We start from the raw sequence: 24,748 nt of genomic DNA on the forward strand, positions 1-24,748 counted from the left end.
GCATCAATGCTAAATTTGAAATGTGGACATCAATTCAAATAAAACACCACCTATCAACTCTGACCTCACTAAGACCCATCCATGTTCCTGCTTTACTTACTCTTTTTCAAAAGAGGGCTTTTGAGAGTTCTCTGGTTAAAACGGCCATTTCCAACATGTCTCCCATCCATTTCCTTAAGTCAGAGATAAAACTGGCTCAAAACCAGAGAACTTTGAGTCATCTTTGAGCAAATTAGGATACAAATTAGAAACAGGTCCACACCTTAGTCTCTGAAAAATCACTCAGGAAAGAATGCTGGGCTATTGAATCTAACGACTCAAAAACCAGAGTCTAGGTGCTACTTTAGTCTCAAGTCCTAAAAAGGTAAGCTATTGGCTACTCCTGACAAACATCTATTTTTTTGGCTGAAGGCTCAGGCTCCTAGGGTGTTTCTTCTGTTCTCCAACCTTTCGTCAATGGCTTTTCTAAATTGCAAACAAAATTTGTTTGTTTGAAGTCTCTGCATCTCACCCAAGAAAAAAAGGGTGCACAACTTGCATTAAGCTTCAGAAAAATTTACACATTTTAAACTTGCTTTTAATTTTGTAAATCTTTAACAGTTGCTATAACTGTATAAGATGCACTGTACACGTTGATTGGAAATATTCGAATAAATGATATTTGGGTTGGCTTGCAATTCTGAAAAAGAAAAAAAAATAATTTTGGATTGACCCAAAAACAATTTGTGAAGATTTTTTTCAGTAAAGTGAAAATCTTGTGTTTGGTTGAACAAAATACTGTTTTTATTTTAAAAAACAAGCTGAATTCTAATTTATGAACATTTAAAAAAATAATTTGGAGTTGAAAAGTAAAAATATTTTATTTTGGAAATACCAAAACAAAGCATTTTGATTTTTTCTGACTTTTTATTGTTTTGGTTTTTCCAACTGAAACAATTTAGCAAATTCCACACAAAATGTTTTGGTCGACCCAATTCTGCATTTTACACCAGAAATAGGTTTGGATTAAAAAATTTCTCTGAGCTCTAACGTAGATATAATTTGCGGCTCAGAAGATTTTATAATTTAAGAGGCACAAATAGAGTGAAGTGTGACCTTTGTAGTTGGAATACTTCACAAAATGGAAAATTTCTTACCAATATTTTTTTTATTAGCAGCATCTCCCACAATTCTCATACATATGGGCTATTCCCCTCCTGTCAGCAGTTTTCAGAAGCAGTTCAAAGCTGCAGCATAGCCTATACTACCCATACCTTCTCCTGGTTGGTGCTGCCAGACAATTCATTCCAAGACTGCGAAACAAACCCTTGGAAAATTATTAATAACAACTTCACTATCAGATAATTAACTGTGTATGGTAAGCCACTCACTATGCATTAACAAGCCAAATAAAATGACCACCCTTGGCTGTAAAGCCGTCCAGGGTTGGTAGGATTGTGGGAGATGCTGCTAGCAGAAAGAAAATTATCGGGTACAATTTTACGTTCTGCAGCCCAGCATCTACCATAATTCTGAAACATATGGGACGTAGTGAGCAGTGAACAGGAGTAGGAAGGGATAGATAATTGAACATACATATTTTGAGTTGCTTAAATGCCAAGGTTAAGTCTGTTCTACTGCTTGAAGCACCTTCTTGTCATAGGAGGCCTCTGTGGAGACAAGTTCCACCTTATAGCATCTGATAGAAGCATTATGGGATGACAAGGTCGAGTGATTGCTCTACAGATCTCTACAGTGGAAGTGCACACCATTTCGGCCCATGAAGTTGCCATGAATCTTGTAGAATGTGCCTTGATTTCTGCAAACAGGCATGCCAGATGGTTTTATGCCTTAACAATGTACAGTATGATCCACCTAGACTGCTCGCTGGTCTGGCCAGTCTGATTGTTCTGAGAAATCTGGATACCTGAGAGTTCTGCCAAGAACCCTGAGGATCCTGCAAATAGTATGCTACACAGGACAGATACAGTGCTCAGTTGAAGGCCCTTATCTGCACTTTTCTGAAGGAAGTTCTGAGTGGCTGGAATCCCAAGATCCCTTGGATCTTCATTGTGCTCTTGGCACCAGGAATTAAACTTTGTCTATATGACCCATGATTTTTAGTGTGGAAACTCCCCTGGATGAGAACAGAGTCCTGATCACTCTGGAAGTGATCAGCTACAAGTGATCTGGGTCTGAATGGAGGAATGGACCTTGGAAAAAAGAAGTTCGGACTCAATGCAAGCTGCAACGATGATTCTAGCTTCAATCTATCAAATGAGCGAACGAGAGAACCCTGGTCGGTACAGATTTAGAACAACCATCCTTGCTTCTGCTCTCTACCTTTGCATCACCTTCCCTAAAAGACAGTATGGCAGGAATGCATAGTGTAGGCACTGCAACCATCTATGTGACAGAGCATCTGTCCCCATGGATTTGAGCTCTGCTTCTCAGGTGAAGAATTTTGTCCTGTTTTCTGGCAATTAGCAAATCAGTGTCCATCAGTCAACCTAACATCCACAAGATCAGAAGGAAAACTTCCTGGTTCAGGCATCACTCTGAGTAGTTTATCCACTGAGTCAGTCTGCCTTTTGGTTCAGCTCTACTATTATATCGCCTTTAGGGAAGAGAGAGTCTAGTCTGCCCATTCCATTGTCTTTGTTGCTTCTGCATGTAGAGCTACGTTCCTTGTTCCCCCTTGGTTGTTTAGTATGCAACTGTGCTCATGTTGTCTGGTTGGATCAAGATGTAGTTGACCTCTTGGTAGCTCTGGAATCTCAGCAGAGCTAATTTAACAGTTGTGAGATCTAACAGCTTGATGCTGTGGTTTCTTCCTCTGGAGCTCCAGATACCCTACATCATTCTGGGTCCCAGACGTGCTGCCCATCCCATCAACTGGATCTGTTGTGAGAACTGGCAGGTCTGGAAAACAAATGGGAAGACCCCTGCAAAGTTTTTTGGGCGTGATCATCATAAAGGATCCTGTATCTGGTCGGGAACCGATTCCAAGTCTTGCATTCACTCCAGAAAATGGTTCCATCCTCCCAGAAGAAAGTCCTGGAGACACCTGACGTGATCTCACCCACTGGAAAGCCCATATATACAGGACCAGAAGGGCCAGTGGCTAGAGACACTGAGCTATGGTTGATCTCATGCATTTGTCAAGCATGAATATCAGATCCTGAATCTTTTGTATTATGTCCAGTGATAGGCAGATTTTCATCTCCGAAGTGCCTAACTCCACTCCCAGGTGAACTATGTTTGTGAAGGGAATTATGGAGCTTTAGCCAGTGGTATTGCAAAGCCATGAGCTTGGAGGTGATCCAGAGTCCAGGCTGTGGCACTGAGTGCTGGGGTCTGTGAACTGTATCTTGGTGGGACTACTACCAGCCTCTTAAAAAATTAATCTAGATTTCCATGGAAACGTCTCCTCCTCCTCCGTCCTTTTTGGATACCCTTGGCATTGGTAGCCACCAGTGGATTGCTGGGCTCATTTTGACAGTGAGGATTGAGGCCTCTCTGCAATCTCAGCTACTAATTTCTGTAACAATTCAGCCAATAGCTCCTCACCTGTTAGTTGATACAAATGTTTAGCAGCCAGTTTTTGTAGCAAGTTAAGTGAAATTCTGCAGCAAGTAATGAGGGAGCAACAGGAGCCCATGCCTGGCTGAGGAGTTTCTGGTATTCCCTGTTTATCATCTAAAGGTAGATCTATCTCACCATACACAACTTTCTACACCAGTCCCCAATGGAAGAATAGGGTAAAGAAACCACTCTGAGCAGAAAACAGATTTTGCATGAAGTATTATAGAAGATTTCAATCGTCACAATATTTACTGCATTTTAGAAGTGCCTGAATCTCCATCTGCTTTTACATCAAAACAACTTCATCCTGGCCTAGTCTAAATCATTCAGTTTCTCAGGACCAGGGAAATGAAGCACCAGTGATGTCACTCTACACCAGGGGTCTCAAACATGCGGCCTGCGGTTATTTTCTGCGGCCCGCCAGGTCCCCGCAGCCCCCCCTCCAGCATTTACCTAGAGCGGCTCCGGCCTGGCACGCACCGGGAAGGGGTGGGAATGGAGGCAGGGAAGGGGTGGGAAGAGGCGGGGCAGGGCGGGGCACCAGGGGGGTGGTGATCAGTGGTGCGGCCCTCAAGCCAATGTACTAGTCCTCATTTGGCCCTCGTGGTCATTTGAGTTTGAGACCCCTGCTCTACACCGCTCTACTCTCAGCACAGGAGCAAACATGCATACTTTTGCTTAGCTGGCTATGGACTTTTCTTGAGGATATGAACTTCTCCATTCTCTGACTGCATGCCATCACCACAGAACAGCCGCCAAAAATTGGGACAGGTCTACACTATGGGGCTATGTCGACTTCAGTTACACAACTCCAGCTACGTGAATAGGTTGACTTACTGCGGTGTCTATACCGCGCTGGGTCGATGGGAGAAACTCTCCCGTCGACTTACCTTATGCTTCTCATTCCGATGGACTACCGGAGTCCGATCAGCAGTAGATTTAGCAAGTCTTCACTAGATGAAGACCTGCTAAATCAACTCCCGGGGGATCGATCGCCGCGCATCGATCCCCTGGTAAGTGGAGACAAGCCCTTAGAGAGTTCACTCTCTAATACAGATTTACATTAACATTCATGTAATCATTATATCTGGCAGTCTAAAGCACTTTGCAGTTAAGCTTAGCTATCTCACAAAGATATTATCCTTTTACAGATTGGAAAATTTAAGAAGAGTGGTTAGGTCACTTGTCCAAGATCAAGTAAGTCCTTGGCAGGGCCAGGATAACTGCTCTTACCATAATACACTCTTTTCCCCTTCATATTTTTAAAAATAAATCCACATTTTCCTTGAACTATACAGCTGGCTTAAACTTCCTATGTGAGCTACTTAAGAAAATAAATTGATCACTATATTTCTTTAAAAATCTTTAAACTAAGAAAATCTAATACAATCAGACCCAATACCCAGAATTACTTGAATTTGATTAATAAATCAATGAAAGATTAAACAATTTCAGGACTAAGTCAGAAATATAAAATGCCAACAAAAATGTTTTGACTCAGGGCAGCTTTTCTTGGAAAGGTAGCACCGGGAAAGCTTTGAACCAAAAATCTGTTAGGGGAAGTTTAAAAACTTCACAAAAACCAAGAGCCCAGTCAGGCCATGCAAAGTTAATACTTCCATTTTTAAGGTGTCCATTATTGAATATTAATTTAAATCACTAAGTGACTCTGTAAAATGAAATACGATTGAAATATTATAAACTGAAGATTTGTTTCAGAACTTTTCATAGGAACCAAACTGCACTGGATTACTAACAAGTGAAGCCATTACTAATTACACATCATCATCATTTTACCAAATAAAATTAATAAAATTTAATTATGAAAGTTACTACTTTTCTGACGTTTGTCCATATTCCCATATGTATATTGATAACAGCACCTGAAAATGCTAACTCTAGTCTATTTGCAGCATTATTTTCCTCAGTCCCGCATCTCACCTGTGGTCATGAACTTTGGGTAATGACCAAAAGGGTGAAATTGCGGGCATAGGTGCCGACTTGCCCTCTTTCCCCTGGGTGCTCGACCCTTGCTCTACTTCTGGCCCCACCCCCACTCCACCCCTTCCATGAGGCCCCACCCCGCCCCATCTCCATTCCAACTCCTTCCCCCAAATTCCCACCCCTTCCCTAAGCACACCACATTCCCGCTCCCCCCTTACCCCCCAAAGCTTGCCAGCACTGCCAAACAGCTGTTTAGCGGTGGCTGGGGAGGAAGAACTGGGAGGTAGGCAGAGGAGTGGGGATGCGGCGTGTTCAGGGGAGGAGGTGGGGCGTGGGGGTGAGGGGATCTTGGCTGCCAGTGGGTGCAGAGCACCCACTAATTTTTCCCTGGCGGTGCTCCAGCCTCGGAGCACCCACGGAGTCAGCGCCTATGATTGCGGGTATAAGCGGCAGAAATGAGGTTTCTCCGCACGGTGGCTGGGCTTACTTTCCGAGGCAGGGTGAGGCGCTCTGCTATTCGGGAGAGCCTTGCAGTAGGATATATACTCCTTCAGATAGAGAAGAGCCAGGTGAGGTGGTTCAGGCACCTGATAAGGATACCATCTGGAAGGCTTCCTTTGGAACTCTAACAGGCATGTCCCATTGGGAGGAGGCCCCGCGGTCAACCTAGGACACGCTGGAGGAATAATATCTCCCCAGCTGAACCAGGAATGCTGGGGAATACCCCAGGAGGAGCTGTAACCTGTTTCAGAGGAAAGGGAGGTCTGGTCCTCCCTACTCTCCATACTATCGCCGCAATCTTTACCAGGAAAAGTGGCATAAAGCAAAGAGAAGAAGAATTCTCAGTTACAACTATGTTTGTGAAGTCTTAATTTACTGGGCCATGTTAGGCAATATCGTTTCTGTATTATACAATGATTTATTATGTCATTTCAAGGCCAACTTACATATATGAATACTATGCAGCATCAGTTACATCTAGCCAAACATTTGCCTTTATGCATAGTCAGCATTTCTTTAAAACTGTGAAGCCTTTTTTAAAAAGGTTGGGTTCAGTTTGTATGTTTCATTCACTATGGGTTTGTGATTTCTTCAAACAAAAAATTATGTTTAGGTAAATTCACCTGCTGACACAGAATGCCTTACACAATGTTTACATTTGTAGCTTTTATGAATCAAGATTTAACTTGAAAACTAGCATTTTTATTATAAGGAAAATATAGGTCAAACATTGGCACTGAATTACACTGATGAACACAAAAATGTATACCAGTAAGAGTGAGAAAAAGACACCATGTACCCTTCACATTGCACATACTTTCAGGCACTGAATATAAATATTTTGACATTCCAAAGGAACTACTAAAAAATTTCCTCTTGGCAATGAAAACAGATGAATGATAGCACAGTCCATTAAATATTTCATACTGTGCATCTAAAATGTAGACTTTGTTCTAAAACGGTTTAAATTTCTTAAAAGATCCAGTTCGTTCTTAAATACTGAAAGGAATTCAAAGCATTTGACCTTTGCACACTGTTTAAATACTTCAGGGATTGAAACAGAAGCTGAGAAATAAATGAATCTATTCCAAAAACAGCCACACAATGGACCAGCTATAAAATGAAAGATCATCATTAAAGTTACATTTTTGCAATGGAGCATTATAAATGCCAGGGTCCTATATTTAAAGTTATCAGTCAAGCAACCTTATTTTGTGTACAATACATGTATCTAACTGAAGTGTTTAATAAAAATGAGGTGACAGCTGTGAATCTACAGCCAATGAAAAAGCGGTTTTTTCACATTGATTATAGAAGTCTGCCCCTGTGTACCCTCATAGTGAGTCTGCAACAGGAAAAATCAGACCTGTAATTCTCCACGAGTGATATCAATACTAGAAGCTGTAAAACAGACAGGGCTCAGGCATTGTAGCAGTCATTTAACCAGAGCAGCATTAGATAGTGATAAATGTCTGGTGCTTGCCTCCATTACAGCTCCACCACTGAAGGATAAGTTCAACTTCTCCCAGGGTAGACTGACCCTGATTCAGTAAGCAATTCAGTTCTTAGTTACAGGCAAATACTCTTGATTAGTTCAGTAAATGGACAAGTGCATTGCATCTCATATCCAGTGTTTACTGGTACAGAAATACTCTTGAAACAAAACACCAACACAAGTGCACAATTCAGAACATTTCTTACATCTCCAAAAGATCATTTAAATTAGTATAGTACTTTAAATTAACATTTAAGTCTATTAAAGTCTGGGAGCTAAAAGCCTTTAAAATATTTTGTAGCGTGTGTGTAATCAGACAAGAGTCCTCAGCCTTTATTATTACTAGCAGCAATAATTAGCACTTACATATATTGCTTATCTTTAAGGCATTTTACAGAAAGTGCTTGAGAATCACATCACCAAGTTCAGTAAATATCCTCAGGGTCCCTTTGCTGTCACTCCAGCAGTCCAACTGTCTGCAGGACTCAACCCCTGCTGCAGGATTTGATCATTTTTTTTTTAAAGTTTGCAATTATAAAACTTAGAAAAGAACCTTCAGAATATGAACTAATGTAGTGTCTCTGCCTGCGTCTGCAGATGACTTCAAACAATAGTTCCGAGGTACACAAAACAGCTTGCATTCACCGTAATAGGAGAGGTGCTAACTCAAGCCTACTAATATCAAAATTTCACGGCTAATCACTGTAGCAGAAACACCCAGCTAACACATTTGCCGACTATAGGATACAGTAGCAGGTATTGCTGGAGATACCTTGGTGGTTGGTTCCAAGGATTAGTTCTAACATGCTCAGCCTTTTTTCCCTCCCCTGTGACTAAGCTGTTCCTCCCGCTAAAGAGGGTAGTGATTCAGTTCCCGTCCATAAGCCTCCACAGCCTCGTGGTGCCAAATCTCCAAATCACTGCTTGCCTGTTCCTTGGTGCCAGAAACACTCAAAACCATAATGTTTGTCAGTGGTAAAGATAATCTCTTCTATTATATTCAAGGCCCATCACTATGGTATACAAGCACTTTTCAAAGACTAATGTGACTACTGTGGAACTTTTGAATTTCAAGTCTCAAGTGGCTTAACTTATAAAAGTCAGTGAGTAACCAAGTTGAGATAAAAACCCTAGAGTGCTGCTCTCAACTGGACTAAGGAAGTTTTCTACTTCATTTTGGATAGCCATTTAAATTAGAGCCACATTACCTTACCACTCCAAACATATTCAGTCACGGGTATACAAAACACACAAATTACAAGGAGAAACAGACAAGACTCATACACTTTTTTATTGCAGACTCTAAATAAGAAGGTTATGCCCCAATCACAGCCTCCAATAGCCAGGTAAGGGAGAGGATTCACAAGACTGAAGTCCACTAGGACCCTTGCTATCCAGATTCTGGAAGTGGTCAAATTAGGCTGAAAGATGCAATTGGAAATGATAAGATAAATACAACCTAATGCCCACTTCAGCCATCTCGATCCCATTCGGCTCTCAGAGCTTTACAAGCTCAGGAGGATTAACAATTGAAGTGAGAGTAGTGCAAAAAAAATATTACAACTTGCGCTGTTGCACCTGCTCTAGTCCCATGTCCTCCAGCTGTCTAAATGAACTGGACTACTCAAAGCCCAAGGGAAGAAAACATCTGACACAGTAAATCGTGTATGATATCATGTATCAAGATACCAACACACGGGAGAATTTAACAGTTGCTCTTCACCTGGTACGGGTACATTAAATTGACATTTTAAACATTTGAAAGCAATAGTAAAGACAAAAAAAAGTCCAAACTAGGAAAATTCAGAGGCTAAAACTATCCTTAATCTGAGCTTTTGTCTTTAAAATCTTGGGGAAATCGCCCAGAGACAGTAGATACTCCAGAGTACAACCTTCATTAAACTGCAGACAAGCCTTAAAGAATCACACACTTCAGAAAAACTCTGACAGCGTCTCTATAAACTAATCTTAAAAGGAAGAAAATGGTAACCAGATATATTCTTCAATGCAAAACTTGGATGAAATAAACCTGCAAGTATTTGGAGCGCATACTGTCTTACATATCTGTTTTTTAGGGCTGTGAGCAGAGTTAAGGATGTTTGGGAGACAATAGCTCTTTGAAAACAAATGCTCTTTAAAGTGAAACCTGCATTTTTCATTTCCTTATTTTCATTTTTAATTTCATTCCATTTTTCATTTCATTTCAATGTGTGTTTCAAAAAGCTGCAATAGTCTCATAACGGAGTTTTTCCTTATGTGACAGATTATTCCATCCTTAGGTACAGGTTAGCATTTTTTTTAAAAAACAGTTTTCGGTGACCCATCATTAAAGACCATTGCTATTAAGTAACCATGCTATTGTTTCTTTAGTGGTCACCCACAACAGATGTCACTGTTTCATGATCAAACCTGATAATTAAATATCAGAATAGGATAAACTGGATTTATCTGGCCAAGTGCCCATAAACATTCCAATAATTTACAATGATTAAAAAAATGTTATCCTATCTCCATTATAGCTCACAGTGTTTCAAAAAGTTTTTTAAAGAATGAATTAAAATGGCGAGTTATTTTGATTTAACCACTTTCTACACATGTACAAATATGGATTAATGACAGTCTACACTGCCTTCTAAAATATTAATATGACATTTAAATTTGAGAAGTGTATATGAAAAAGACATGTTTTTCTAGCTAGTGAACATCTCAAATCTAAACAGTTTATGACATATACCTCTATCATACTTAAGATCAGACCCTTGCTTTTAGACCATCAAGACTTGCTACCTGATACATTTTCCCTCGAGTATGAGTAATGAAAAACAACTTTACCTAAAAAGGAGCTGATTTTGACTCAGTTGATTGTTTCTTGTAGAAATTCACTATTAAAAAGTCCTTTGCTTTTTCATGATAGAAGATAAAGATAAGCTAGCAGTAGGGTTAGAGTAATTGCTCTTTTCGTGCATGCAAATACCTGAAAATTGCTTTTGTGGATGTTTCTAGAAGGGTCCTATACTATTTAACATTGATTCTTGGCCCTATGCTATTCAACAATTTTAATCGGTGGCCTGGAAAGCAATATAAAATCATTACTGATGAAGTCTGCAGATGATACAAACAAGGGAGTGGTAGATAATGAAAATGACAAGTTATTGATAGAGAGATCTGGATCCTTTTGTAAGGGCACAAGCAATATGCATATCGATACAACCAAAGATAACACTACACATCTAGGAATAAAGAATGCAGGCCATTCTTACAGACTATCATCTCGGGAAGCAGCAACACTGAAAAAGATTTGGGGGTAATGATGATGCATTATTATGCACAGTAGACTGACTGACTGCATGGTAATAATCCAAATAAAAGTGGTAGCCATCAGCTGCGAAGCCATCCATTGTGGACAGAACTGTGGGAGATACCTAATAATTTTCTTTCTGCTAGTAATAAGAAATTTTTTGCAGCCCAGAGTCTCCCACAATTCTGCAACACAGAGGTAGCAAGCAATGAACAGGAGAAGGGAAGGATAAAGAGAAATTAAAACAGAATGAGATAGGGAACCCTCTCTCCGTGAATATTAGTCGAAAAGCAAGGGTGTTACTGAACCACCGCCTGCAGCATCTTCGTGCCAAAGGAGGGCTCTGCAGAAGAACTAAAGTTCACATTTTGGTGTCTTATAATCATGTTAGCCAATTATCAAGTGGCCATTCTGCATCTCTCTGCATTAGAAACACAGTTTATTTGGGCCAAAAAGCAAAAAGTCACATCATCTTCCAGTGCATCTCAACAATGCACAGACTGATCCATCTAGCAAGAGATAGCTTGGAGGCTCCGAGTTCTTACCACTTTGAATGGAAGGAGACAAATAGGGCACCTGACCTCCTTGTGGAGTCTGTATACAATGTAAATCTTCAGTGCTCTTCTAACGTCTAGGGCATGCTACAGCTTCCCAATCAGGTGCTGTGACCTTAGAGAGAATAAAGGAAGGATCATCTTCTGTGATGTATGGAAAGGAGAGTTACACTTTGGGGAGAAAAGATTCTGAAATTCTCAGCATCGTTTCACTATGGAACATGCAGTAAGGTTCCTGGATAGATAAAGGTTGCCAGTTCTAAAACTCATTAGCAGACATAATGGCAAGGCGAAACAGGTTTTGATGGAGACACAGAATGCTGATATTCAAGTCAGAGGCTCAAAGGGGTGAGTGGTCAAGGCTTGGACACCAGTGCTAGGTCTCATGTGGGGAAGACTGGTATAATTGATAGCCTGGCCAGCCTGACTGCTCTGAGAAATCTGGATATCAGGGTGTTCATCTGCCAAACAGCCTGAGGACCCTTTTCGAGCTCCTTAAGGTAGAGGATGGCTCTCACTCTCCCTCCAACCCACCACAGTGCTCTTCTGAACGATAAAGGGGGGGAAGAACCTTTCTTCTAAGGGAATTCCTTTTATTGCTCCGATATTCAGAAGATAGGAAATCTCCTTCTGGAACAGTTCATGCCTGGCAGCATTTGCTGACGAAGAAGAGATGGGTTGGAGCCCAAAGTTCAAGGAAGTTTCCCTGATTCTCTCTGTTTCTTATCCACTTGTCTGTGGTCAACACACACTGCTCCTCTGAAAAGTGGGAAATTCTGCCTTCTAGATTCAGGTCTGGATGGAGACATATTTGCTCTTTGTCGTGTCATGGGGCCTGTGGGACTGTTCCACAACTTGCCCTTGGTTTATCCTTCCTTTGGTACTTCTTTCACCCATCTTCCTGACAGGAATGTCTCTGCCTAAAAGCTAAAAACTCAAAACTCCCTTCTTAGTGAGCTCAGGGAAGAGGGAAGGGCCTACTTAGATTTATCTGCATTTTTTGCCACTATCTTATCTAGTTTTTCTCCAAAGAGGTTAACTCAGAGGAACACAGGACTGCTTGGAGTGAGCATCTACCTTCCAGAGACCGAGACATACGAGCTGTCTAGCCACTGAACTGGGTACCACAGCCTGGCTGAAAAATCTCATTGCATTCATTGAGGCATTAGCCACAAATGCTGTTGCCAGGGAAATTTTCTTTAAAATGGCACTGAAGTCAGGGTGATTTATGTCCTTCAGGGTCCCCAGCCAGGACACTGTAGCTCTCATGAAGCATGTGGCTGCAAGAGATTTTTCTAAAGTGGCCAAGGAAGCTTCAAAATCCCTTCTGAGGGGGGCTTCCATTTTCCTGTCTGTTGGGTCCAAGAACTCCACTTCTAATGGGACAACCTCATCCTCTGCCAGGGAGGCCATTGCAGTATCAACCTTTGGAACTTCGGTAATATTTTGTTGGCTGTTACAGCTTATATCATCTTCAGTCATGTCTGTGAATGCATTTACTCTTCTTGGGTCTCTCCCACTGCTCTCTAATCACATCCTCAAAGGAGGAGCGCAGAAGAATCATGACCTCAGAGGACGATTTTGAAGGAAGGTGTTTGCCTGAAAGCTTAGCCACAGAATAACGACTGAATCCGGATTGTGGATGCAACTTTTTAGCAGATGGCTTCACACTTACTGAGGGGGAAAATATTGCTAATTTTTTTTCCAAGTCCTGCTCATATTCAGTCTGAAAGCATTCCTTCTTCAGCAGAGGAGTAGGAGTCTGAGTCGAATGTTTTTTTCAGGCTATTTATTTTGTGCACGTGCACTTTGTGGGCACTGCTGCCATGCTGTGGCCAGAGCATGGTCTTTTGCAGCTTGCCTTACATGGATCCTGGGGTCCTCCCATTTGGGGTCTCAATCCATCTGAGTGGGGGATGGGATCCCATTACCAGAATTCACTGGCTCACATTGTGAAGGAGGAAATCTCTCCTCAAGGAACTCAGACCCATTTTAGGACTTGGATGGGGACTGGCAGCCCCACAAGGATCTTATCTTTGCAGTCGTGTGTTGCCCCAGGTTTTATCCCCTGGGCCAGCTGGATGTGGTCCTCCTCCTTAGAGCCTCTCCCTGTTCTGTCCTCTGTCCCCTGGTCAGGTTTTCTCCCCATGGGAGAGTCAGGACTTCTTGGGGTAGCAGAGTACCCAACATGCCTGATCAATGAAGAGCCCCATCTCCCAGCAGAGTTAGGGTTGTGCCTAAGAAAGCTGCCTCGCATATAAAAGCGCCTTTTAGATTTTGCCCAGTGCTTATGCGGCTGCTCTGCCATGGCTGAAAGGGAGCAGAGGAGCTTGGCAAGTAGGCACTACTGCAGAGGTTTCAGGTGGCTGTAACCACCACACTCTTCAGATTCAGGACAAGGAAGGAGGAGAAGCTTGAACTAAAAAAACCTGCTTGCTACTGCCTGAAAAACAGCTAAAAATAAAAGGTTAAAGAAAAGGATGGGAACAAAGCAAACCACCATTTGACTGCTGCCACCAAGGCTTAAGATCTGGCAGCAAGGGGGCATGGCCAGCACATGATCTGCTGTAGCTTTGAACTGACTGCAGAAATTAGACAAAAAGCCCATGCATAGCAGAACTGTGGGAGGTGCTGGGCGGCAATATGATAAAATATACCCATACAACCTGACAGACTCAAAGTACCAAGGTACTAATGAATAGCTCAGACTGGTTATTGAGTTATTTCTGATTTCTTACGCTTAAACCTCATTTAAAATAGGTATCTATTAGATTTTGCTTTAAAGCTGTACCAGGTGCTGAATCTTTCCTCCATCTCACCCCCACTATTCACAGACTACCTAAATGTAGTCTAAACATACAACTCAAGATTCCTACAAAGCAAAACTCACTCAGATTCTCCAACAGTACTTATTTACATGTGAACTTCTACAGATGAGAAACCAGCTTCATAAACAGATGAAGCTGGCAACCATCCAGAAACAGAATAATCTAATGCAACTGGTTGGAGAGCTGAAGACCCTAATATTATATGCCAAGAATTTGTTGTGAAGTTTTTTCCTATATTCCCAACTGACATCAAGTTAATAGGGTGGACCACGTCTACATTGGTTTGTCCTTTTAACCAAACGTTTAAACAGTAAAAAACCCTGAACTTAATATCTGATGGAAATATCTGCTAACACAGGTGGTGCAGTCGTCAATGTACTTTCTTTCCTATCATGTAAAAAGCTGCCGATATACACAGTAAGAGAAATAGCAATGGTCAATCGACAACCAAAGTGCTTTCTAATTAAGCAGTTGCCTCTAATTGGAGGCTTCAGATGGTAATTGACTATACTGTAGGTTGTATGCTCTGAGGTGAAGGAAAGGTTGCATAATGAGGTAGAGCTCAATTATTCTCCAGAGAGCACATGTAACTCAAGGAATAATTTTTATTAGAACATGTATAAAGAGGTAAATTAAAGAAATCTGAATCACTGTATTTTAGAACTACGTTTATTTGCAATTAATTTGGCAGTGTAATGAATTAACACCAAATATTTTCAGACAAATGTATATTAAGATAGAGCCAGCTAGGAACTAGAATTTACAAAAAAAATTTCTAGTCAGATTTAATGTGAACCATATAAGCAAACAATGTCAGGTGACCAGTTTAACACAAGGAGGTCCATAAGGCAGATAAAAGTGTATGAGAACAGGAGTACTTGTGGCACCTTAGAGACAAACATATTTATTAGAGCATAAGCCCACTTCATCGGATGCACAGAATGGAACATATATCTCACACACACACACACACACACACATATATAGAGAAGGTGGAAGTTGCCATACAAACTGTAAGAGACTAATTAAGATGAGCTATTATCAGCAGGAGAAAAAATACTTTTGTAGTGATAATCAAGATGGCCCATTTAGACAGTTGACAAGAAGGTGTGAGGATACTTAACATAGGGAAATAGATTCAATATGTGTAAAGCTTCAAAAACAGACTTCAGCGAGAAACTGCAGACCTTGAATTAATATGCAAAACTAGATACCATTAACTTGGGTTTGAATAGAATCTGGGTGTGGCTGGGTCATTAAACTTATTGAATCTATTTCCCTATGTTAAGTATCTTCACACCTTCTTGTCAACTGCCTAAATGGGCCATCTTGATCATCACTACAAAAGGTTATTTTCCTCCTGCTGATAATAGCTCATCTTAATTAATTAGCCTCTTACAGTTTGTATGGCAACTTCCACCTTCTCTGTGTATGTGTGTATATATCTATCTCTTCTTACAATAGGTTCCATTCTATGCATCCGATGAAGTGGGCTGTAGCCCATGAAAGCTTATGCTAAAATAAACGTGTTAGTCTCTAAGGTGCCACAAGTACTCCTGTTCTTTTTGTGGATACAGACTAACACGGCTGCTACTCTGAAACCTGTCATAAAAGGATATGTCTTCAACCAAGAATATCCGAGATATAAATTGCACTTTCTGTTAACATACTGTAATTCCAGAGAAAATCTCAGCATTACAAAAAAGTATTGTGACAATAAAGGTCTTTGTTTGTTCCACTGCATAATAATATAGAATTCTGTCAAGAAGCTATTAGTCTTCAGTCACTTGAATGATTGAGGGCTTGGCTACACTTGCAAGTTAGAGCGCATTAAAGCGGCCCCAGGCGCCCTAGCTCACTACCAATCTACACTGGCAAGGCACGTAGAGCGCTCTAACTCCACAGCTAGAGCGCTCCTGGTACTCCACCTTGGAGAGAAGATTAACGCTTTTTGCACCTTGGCTGAAACGCCCGGGCATCAGTGTGAACAAGGTGTTGCATTACTGTGCTCTGATCAGCCTCTGGAAACATCCCATAATCCCCTTAAATCAAGTGGCCACTCTTCTCATTGTTTTGAGCTCGCTGTAGGAATGCGGATATGCCCTTTGAAAGCTCCGTTTCTGACAGCCAGCATGCTTATCTGCTCCGAGACAAAGCAACCATTACTATGGAATGCTGTGTGTAAGAGAGAGGGGTGGGGAGGGGTTCTGCAGCTATCTGAACTTACAAGACAGCATGCTGACATGCTCTCCCCCCACATACACACAACACACTTCCTGTCACACTCCACCTCCCACCCCCATTTGAAAAGCACATTGCAGTCACTTGCATGCTGGGATAGCTACCACAATGCACTGCTCTCTGTGGCCATTGCAAGATCTGCTAATGTGGCTATGCCAGTGCGCTTGTAGCTGTCAGTGTGGACAGACTGCAGCACTTTCCCTACTGCGCTCTACGAAGGCTGGTTTAACTCAAAGCGCTCTATATCTGCAAGTGTAGCCATGCCCTGAGTTGGTTGAATATTCTTGGGTACTTTATAACAGAAAGAACAAAACTGTTCAAAAGCAAAAGAGTTTCTACCTGGTTTGAAACATTGAGAATGTGGTAATGCTATGCAAATTTCAAAACAGGTTCATATACTGCCTGTAAAAATAGTGCCCCATCCTGTTTGCTTTCCATCAAAATATTTCTCCGACATGTAAAGATCTGTCAGTCTTTGGAGGGCAACAGGAATGCTTAAAAATTAGCATGTTTTTCACATTGGGCCATATGGGATTTGAAAGTAAATTTTACATTTCTTAAAGTAAGATAGAGCTCATATGCTCTCCCACTTATTAAATATTTTTTTACTATGCACTACAATTACCAGGATTGATATTATTTCTTTCAGAAACCGATCAGTAATTTATAGATCACTGGCTCCACAGATACAAAAGCTTTATTGCTTCACACTTTTATACTGGATTTTAGTTCATATTGGACTGTTACATCCGGAGCTAAAACATTCCCAACATGCAGATAAGCAAGCTTTCAGTTAATCTGAAACCCACAAATCTACAGTTAACAGGGTTACAAATGACAAACAGCACAGAGGAGATGAAACAGAAAACTTCACATTAAGAAAAAAACCTCTCTTTTAAGTACTGTAAATGACTTTGTATTAGTCTATCAAAAGTAATTAGACATAATGGATTAATCTGAGATGTCATTTAAATAATCTGAATGTGTTATGGTGTGAAGACTTGAAAAATTAAAAAAAATCCTCATACAGAAGTTTAAACGAAGAGCTCAATCCTGCAACTTAATCTGTAGTCTTCAGTGAAGATCCAAAGAAGCAAAGGTCCACCTGCTCAGATCCAATTACAACCCTGGAGTTTAATATACTAACCAGACTTTTCTATAAACTGGTGACAGGTTTTTTACACACACACACACACACACACACACACACACACACACACACACACACACACACCCCCCCAGCATTGGTGAGTACTACTATAACCAGAATAGTGAAAACTGACATTTCTGTAATTTGAAGTATATTCAGAAGTTTTCAAACTAACCTAGATGTGTGCAGTATTCCCTGTGTTGTTCTGATATTATTCTTAAATGAGATTCCTGGAATACATGTCCATTTTATGCTGCAAAATCTTCAGTTTTTAATTTGGCACAGAATTATGTATTGTCAATGCACACTTAATATCTTCAGTACAGTTACGTGAATGTTGAAGTTTGGTACGGGATATTTATAGCCTTCTGATACCAATGAAGGGTTAAAAGATGGTTGAGGCTTGTCTCTCTGGAAGGGGCTGAACTTCTTTCCCTGCCCTTGCTGGTAATAATGGAAGTGACCTAAATTTTGGAGGTGTAACTCCTAGTTTTCCAACCCAGCAATGCTTGACAGGAATCAGCCATCCACTGAAACTATAAGCACATAAAGCTGTATGTTTCCATGAAAATCGTAAGCAGTTAAACAATTAATATTGACATTAAGATTGATTTAAATGAATAGGGCAGATTTACACTTCAGGGCAATTATTCAGGATGTCTGAAGCCTCAGGAAGACAACACTTCAGTTTAAGAATAAATTTAATTTTTAATATTTTTTGAATGTGTCTAACTTCATACAGATTTAATTTTCAAATAACTGCTTAGATTCTGTACCAATTCCAGAGCCATGAAATTAAAAAAAGAACTGGGATCTCAACTGTAATAAGCACAAGCAGGTCAATAAATAAAATGGTGGCTACATTCCCCTGAGGAAGAGAACACAAAAATGTTTAACAGCTAAAGTATTAATGCCATTGTCAAGGTTCCTTCTGCACTCTGAACTCTAGGGTACAGAATGTGGAGACCTGCATGAAAAACCCCCTAAGCTTATTTTTTACCAGCTTAGGTTAAAACTTCTCCAAGGTACAAACTATTTTACCTTTTGCCCTTGGACTTTATTGCTGCCACCACCAAGCATCTAACAGATATATAACAGGGGAAAGAGCCTCTTGGAAACTTCTTTCTCCGCAAAAATCCTCCCCAATTTGTACAGGTGAGTACACCCACTTTCCTGTGGAAGGCTTGATAAAAATCCTCACCAATTTGCACAGGTGAACACAGACCCAAACCCTTAGATCTTAACTATGAAAAAGCAATCAGGTTCTTAAAAGAAGAATTTTAATTGAAGAAAAAAAGTAAAAGAATCACCTCTGTAAAATCAGGATGGTAAATACCTTCCAGGGTAATCAGATTCAAAACATAGAGAATCCCTCTAGGCAAAACCTTAAGTTACAAAAAGACACAAAAACAGGAATATACATTCCATTCAGCACAGCTATTTTATCAGCCATTTAAACAAAACAGAATCTAACACATATCTAGCTAGATTACTTACTAAGTTCTAAGACTCCATTCCTTTTCTGTTCCCAGCAAAAGCATCACACAGACAGAGAGAGCCTTTGTTTCTACCCCCCTCCAGCTTTGAAAATATCTGGTCTCCTCATTGGTCATTTTGGTCAGGTGCCAGTGAGGTTATCCTAGCTTCTTAACCCCTTACAGGTGAAAGGGTTTTTCCTCTGGCCAGGAGGGATTTTAAAGGTGTTTACCCTTCCTTTTATATTTATGACAGCCATAGTTTATGCTCTATTCTGCCACTGAGAAGTGGACACTTCTTGTACCAGTAAGTGGCAAACTATACTAAAATTCTCCCATTCTGTAAGTAATAATGTCTTAACCAGCCACCACACATTTTGCAATCATACTCTTGTACATAACTAAAGTCTCTCTCTGGAGTATTCTCCAACTTGATCAACTCAATTTGCTGTAGAGTGAATTCAGTTATGTACCAATACAAAAATCTGTGTAAGTTTTCATGTAATATTTATTATCTTCCTTGCTCTCCATATTGGCTAAAATGCCATCAGCACTGCATTACTTATCCAATATAACATACTGAAGATAGCTCACTACATGTGAAGCATATTCCCAAATTTTATTTTGAGAGGCAGCTTTTCTAGAACATATTATGTAAAATGAAGTGGGGATTATCTTAAAAACCTCTGACTGGAAGAAGAAAAGGATTCAACAACGGACTCTGAAGGTGTGTGGTACATCCTCACGTCTCAGACAAGGATGTGGACAATTCACTCAGTTGAAATGAGGATTTTAACAGCAATCCATGTGGACTAAAGATTTTGAGAGTTTTGTTGATTTTAAAGTTAAGTAAGTTCTAAAAAATGAATTTCAAAGTGTGTAGCTGTTTGACATAAGCTTTGTTTATCACAGCATTAAATTTGGTGTGATTAAATTTAGAGTATTTAATAGTGATTATGTTAAGAAGTTAGTGCTCCAAATAGGAACTAATCGGTTACAAACAAAATATTAATTGATTAGGTACATTTAAATTTGTTCTCTATTTTTCTACTTCAGTATAAAAGCCTTAAGAAAGTGATGCTCATGTATGATAGCCATTGAAAGCAAGAAATACTAAAATCAATATAACTAGCTAGCTAATCTTCTTAAAATATTAAATATCTACCCAGGGTACATTTAGACCAAAAACTGTTGCAGTAGAGAAGTGATAAAAACAAGTTTCATTCCACCACAACTACAGCTAGCAAAATACATGTGAAATCTTGAGCTCTGTGACGGAACAGAGAAAACAGGTTAACTGTCTTGACCATTAGCTCAGATATTAGTTTTTACAAATACTCAATGTTCAAGTTTTAAAAGAATGAAACCTGTTAGTTGCTGAATTCAATCATATTCAAAATGAGACATGCAAGAATTCTAAGTACAGTCCAGGTAACGTAAATTCTAACTTCAGAAATTTAAGACTACTAAAGTCTCTAGTTTAAAGAAAACTGAAAAGTAACTAAAATTATTAAGGACAATCAATGTGCAGATTGAATTACATCCGAATCTGACGCTGTTCTTTACATTAAAGATTTATACAGTAATTCATCCCGAGCACATACAACGTCTCTCATAAAAAAGTTTATATTCACTTACATTTGTATGTCATTTACTGATACAAAGGGAACCCAGAGTCTGACTCACCTTCAAAGGAGAAATGGTGGCAAGTATCCTCTATATGTTTAAGGTAGCAGACCAATTAAGAACAGGAGTATCTTCTATTTTTGCAATGCACACACACTGAAGTACAATGATCTTGTGCTCCCTCTCCTGGATATACCACAGCAGTGAATATTCACAGACTTATGCATATTATATTAAAATTGAAGATGCTATTGCATTACAGAGCCACCAGTGTCCATTATGAACCAAATCAAGGTTCACCAAGAGGATGAAAGCTAGGTGTATTTAAAAAGGCAACAAACACATAGTTCTAGTCACCAATTCAGAGCTAGCAAAAAACTTCAAATTCAGACAGAAAATACTAGTCACAAAACCAATTTGTAAAGAGATTTGAGTCCTTTGGCTAGAGAATACAAGCAATGAATAGAATGAAATATGAACCCAGTAACAAGCAGATTAGGCAACATTTTAAGATGTTAATTTTAAGAAGTTAACTCCACCAATAGCACTGATCTTCTCTACATCTGAAATTAACATGTTTTCTCCCACTTATAAAGTGGTGATACCGAGACAGTTGTTCATCACCAAGCAAGTCAGTTGCACAGACCGTATTAGACCTATAGGTTCCTGACTCCTACCCTAACCTCTAATAATTCAAGGTGATTGAAGTCTCGCCAACTGCTACATAGAAACAAGAGCAGACAAGAATACACCCTGTAGCACATTGTCTATGGACAGAGGGAACAGCGTACCTATAACCTAAAGTTATGAAAGCTGAAAGAGGATGTGATATATAGCTCGACATAACAGCATGAAAAATCTTGAAAATAAAATTCCAAGTAATCAGACCATTATGACTTCAAAATACTCTCCTTTAAGAAGGTGGATCTACACAGAACTAAGACTTCAAAATGGTGGACAAATTTTGTTTTAACATCTATAGTTCAAAACTGATTAAAATGACAAGGAGGGAACAGAAAAAAAATTACAAGAAACATGTCTGATTCTCTGATTCAGTCTAACAGTGCGTACTTCAAGCCTGGTCTATAGTGAAAAAATCTTAAGATTTTGAAAGAATTTAGTACTGTAATCTTATTTTAGCATAGTTACAACAATTAAAGGTTCAAATATTCTACCATCCATCAAAGGCAGCAATAAGGTGTTTACCTGGATTTGAAGCTGGGAATTTTATTTAATAATTTTAATTAAGACGACTACATCTGGAAATGACACTTTATAGTAAGGTCACAAAATGAGTAAACATCTATAAGTCTCTTCACAACATTTCTAAATGCATCACTAAATAGGAAGCATGTATGTCTGAAAAGACATTAAAGAATGCTGACACTGAGACATCTAAGACATAAGCCAAATCAGGCCACCTTACAAATGCAGAAATACCTTTGCCATGCTTTATCATTTAACTCAACTCCCAATAGTCAAGAGGAATTTATGCCCAATCCTCCACATATCCAGAGTTCCTGCTGCATATGTACTCTAATGCAAGATCTGAACCAATCAGACAGCTCTTCCAAATTAAGCATCAACCTCAACCAGTGGCAGTGAGGTGCTGAATTGCACAATGTATTCTGCTTGGTGACTTTGCAAGGTTATTCTTCTCTTGCACACAGAAGATTTAGAAGCATTTTTAACTCAGGTTAAGGAATAGGACATCATGTTTATTTTTGTATTGTTAACTATTTAAAAAATGAAGTTCACTAAATCACCAACACAGCAAGAGACCTTTATTAACAAAAAGAACAGGACTACTAGTGGAACCTTAGAGACTAACAAATCTATTTGAGCATAAGCTTTCTTTGTGGATACAGACTAACACATCTGCTACTCTGAAACCTTTATTAGCAAGTAATTCATGAACAAAGGAATTAAAATGAGCCTTATTTGAAATGAAAATAGAAAAGGATAGGATCCTTCTGAACATTCTGCTGGTACTGCTTGCTCTCTTCACCTCCTCCACATGGTATCCCTTCACTTGGTTCCAGTGAGCATAACTAAAAATGGCATTCAAACGGAACCCAAAGGCTTTATACTGCAGCATTTGAATTTCTGGCACAAAGAAAGAGAGAGCAGCAGTGGGGAGAAACAAAGATTTTTGTTTGAATACTCAATCTCTGCAAATATGCAGGGCCGGCAACTCAGCTATAAGGGCCCAGAAATATCCCGAAGTAGTGTGGGGCAACTCAAACATGCACAGTAGCTGTTTCTGAAACTATGTAAGAAATTTTAATTTAGGGCAAGCCGTCTTGCACGTCCCTCACACATTCACTGATGCTTGAGCCAATCAGTGCTTAGGGGCAAGGTAATGAACATAGGCGATAAAGACAGCCCTGTAGACTCAGCAGCTGACAGACACAGGACCAAGAGTGGTATTTGGTGAATTCCTGTAACACTCTGGACACAGGTGAATGCTATTTCAGCTTACTTATTAGGGAAGCCCTTCATTAGGATAATGTTTGATCCACTGCAGTACTCTATAGACAGAGGAAGAGCTGGAAGGGGAGCACTTTTATCCCTTGAGGCTACATAGTCTATGGAAGTTACATTTAGCTGTTAACTAGCTGCTTTTAACTGGGATTTTGTTCCAGTTAAAGATAAGAGGAAAGATCTTAATGAGTTGAAAGACTGTAAACGCGTCCCCGTCCCCCCACCACTGTTCCTCAGATGTTCTTGTCAACTGCTGGAAATTGATTATGACTACAAAATGTTCCCCCCACCGGTAATAGCTCACCTTACCTGATCACTCTCCTTACGGTGTGTATGGTAATACCCATTGTTTCATATTCTCTGTGTATATAAATCTCCCCACTGTATTTTCCACTGACTGCATCCAATGAAGTGAGCTGTAGCTCATGAAAGCTTATGCTCAAATAAGTTTGTTAGTCTCTAAGGTGCCACAAGTCCTCCTTTTCTTTTTGTAATCAGAGTACTTATCAACTGTTCTCTGTCAAATTGGGAGGGTGTATCTAGTGGGATCCTGCAGGGGTGAGTACTGGGTCTGGAACTATTCAATATTTTCTTAAATGACTTGGATAACGAAGTGCAGAGCACGCTTATAAAATCTGTGATGATATGAAGCTGGTAGGCGTAGCAAGCATTTTGGAGAACAGAATTAGAATGTAAAACAATGTTGATAAATTGTAGAACTGATCTGAAATCAACAACATGAAATTTGTACTACGGTTGGGAAGGAAAAATCAAATATGCAACTACAAAATGGAGAATAACTGGCTTGGTAGGATCTGAAAAAGAGCTGGGGTTAGAGTGGATCAGAAATTGAATGTGAGTCAACAACGTGATGCAGTTGCAAAAAAGGCTAACATTCAGAGGTGTATTAACAGGAGTGTTGTATGTAAAACATGGGAGATAATTGTCTTACACTACTTGCTCAGGCCTCACGAGTACCGACCTGGAATACTGCATCCAACTCTAGACACCACGCTTTAGAAAAGATGTGCACAAATTGGAGAGATTCCAGATGAGAACAGCTAAAAAGATGAAATGTTTAGAAAATCTGTGGAAAAAGCTTTCAAGCGAGTTTGGGGAGGTTTTTAAGAACAAAGTTGGACAAACACCTCTCACGAATGGTCTAGATTTACTTGGTCCTGCCTCTATACAGCAGCTGGACTGGAGGACCTCTCAAGGTGCCTTCCAGCCCTACATTTCTATAACATTATGATATTCTTAACTAGCTTATCTCAGTTTATGGCGGGGGTCTCAAAGTCCTGGCCCGCGGGCCATCTGTGGCCCGAGAACCTCCCCACTGCAGGCTGCAGAGGAGAGATGCACGCAGCCATGCTGCTCACAATGTCTGCTGTCGGTGCTGCTCCCCACAGCTCCCACTGGCTGGGAGAGAGGGACAGAGATACCATCACTAGTCGTCGGGCAGAGTCAGCCAGGGAGGCAGCATCATTAGTTGCCAGGCAGAGGCAGCCATGGAGGCAGCATCACTTTTTTCCACAATGAATATAAACAAGTCAAACTACCGAACCCAACTATCTGATGCACACCGCGC

General features: G+C 40.1%; 1 protein-coding gene across 6 annotated transcripts in view; it reads right to left on the reverse strand.

The window, feature by feature from the left end:
• The window catches only part of PARN (poly(A)-specific ribonuclease), a 162,161-nt gene that overhangs the window by 61,665 nt on the left and 75,748 nt on the right, over positions 1-24,748 (reverse strand). Inside the window, exon 23 of one of the 6 annotated variants that reach the window (XM_077828298.1) lies at positions 11,348-11,471. The exons of the other annotated variants lie outside the window; for them this stretch is intronic. Within the exon in view, the coding sequence (XP_077684424.1) occupies positions 11,458-11,471 (14 nt within the window). The 3' untranslated portion in view covers positions 11,348-11,457. Of the gene's footprint in view, positions 1-11,347; positions 11,472-24,748 lie in introns of those variants that run through there. 6 annotated transcript variants of the gene reach the window in all.

This window comes from Eretmochelys imbricata, chromosome 10 (assembly GCF_965152235.1).
Source record: "Eretmochelys imbricata isolate rEreImb1 chromosome 10, rEreImb1.hap1, whole genome shotgun sequence".
Lineage (NCBI taxonomy): Eukaryota > Metazoa > Chordata > Testudines > Cheloniidae > Eretmochelys > Eretmochelys imbricata.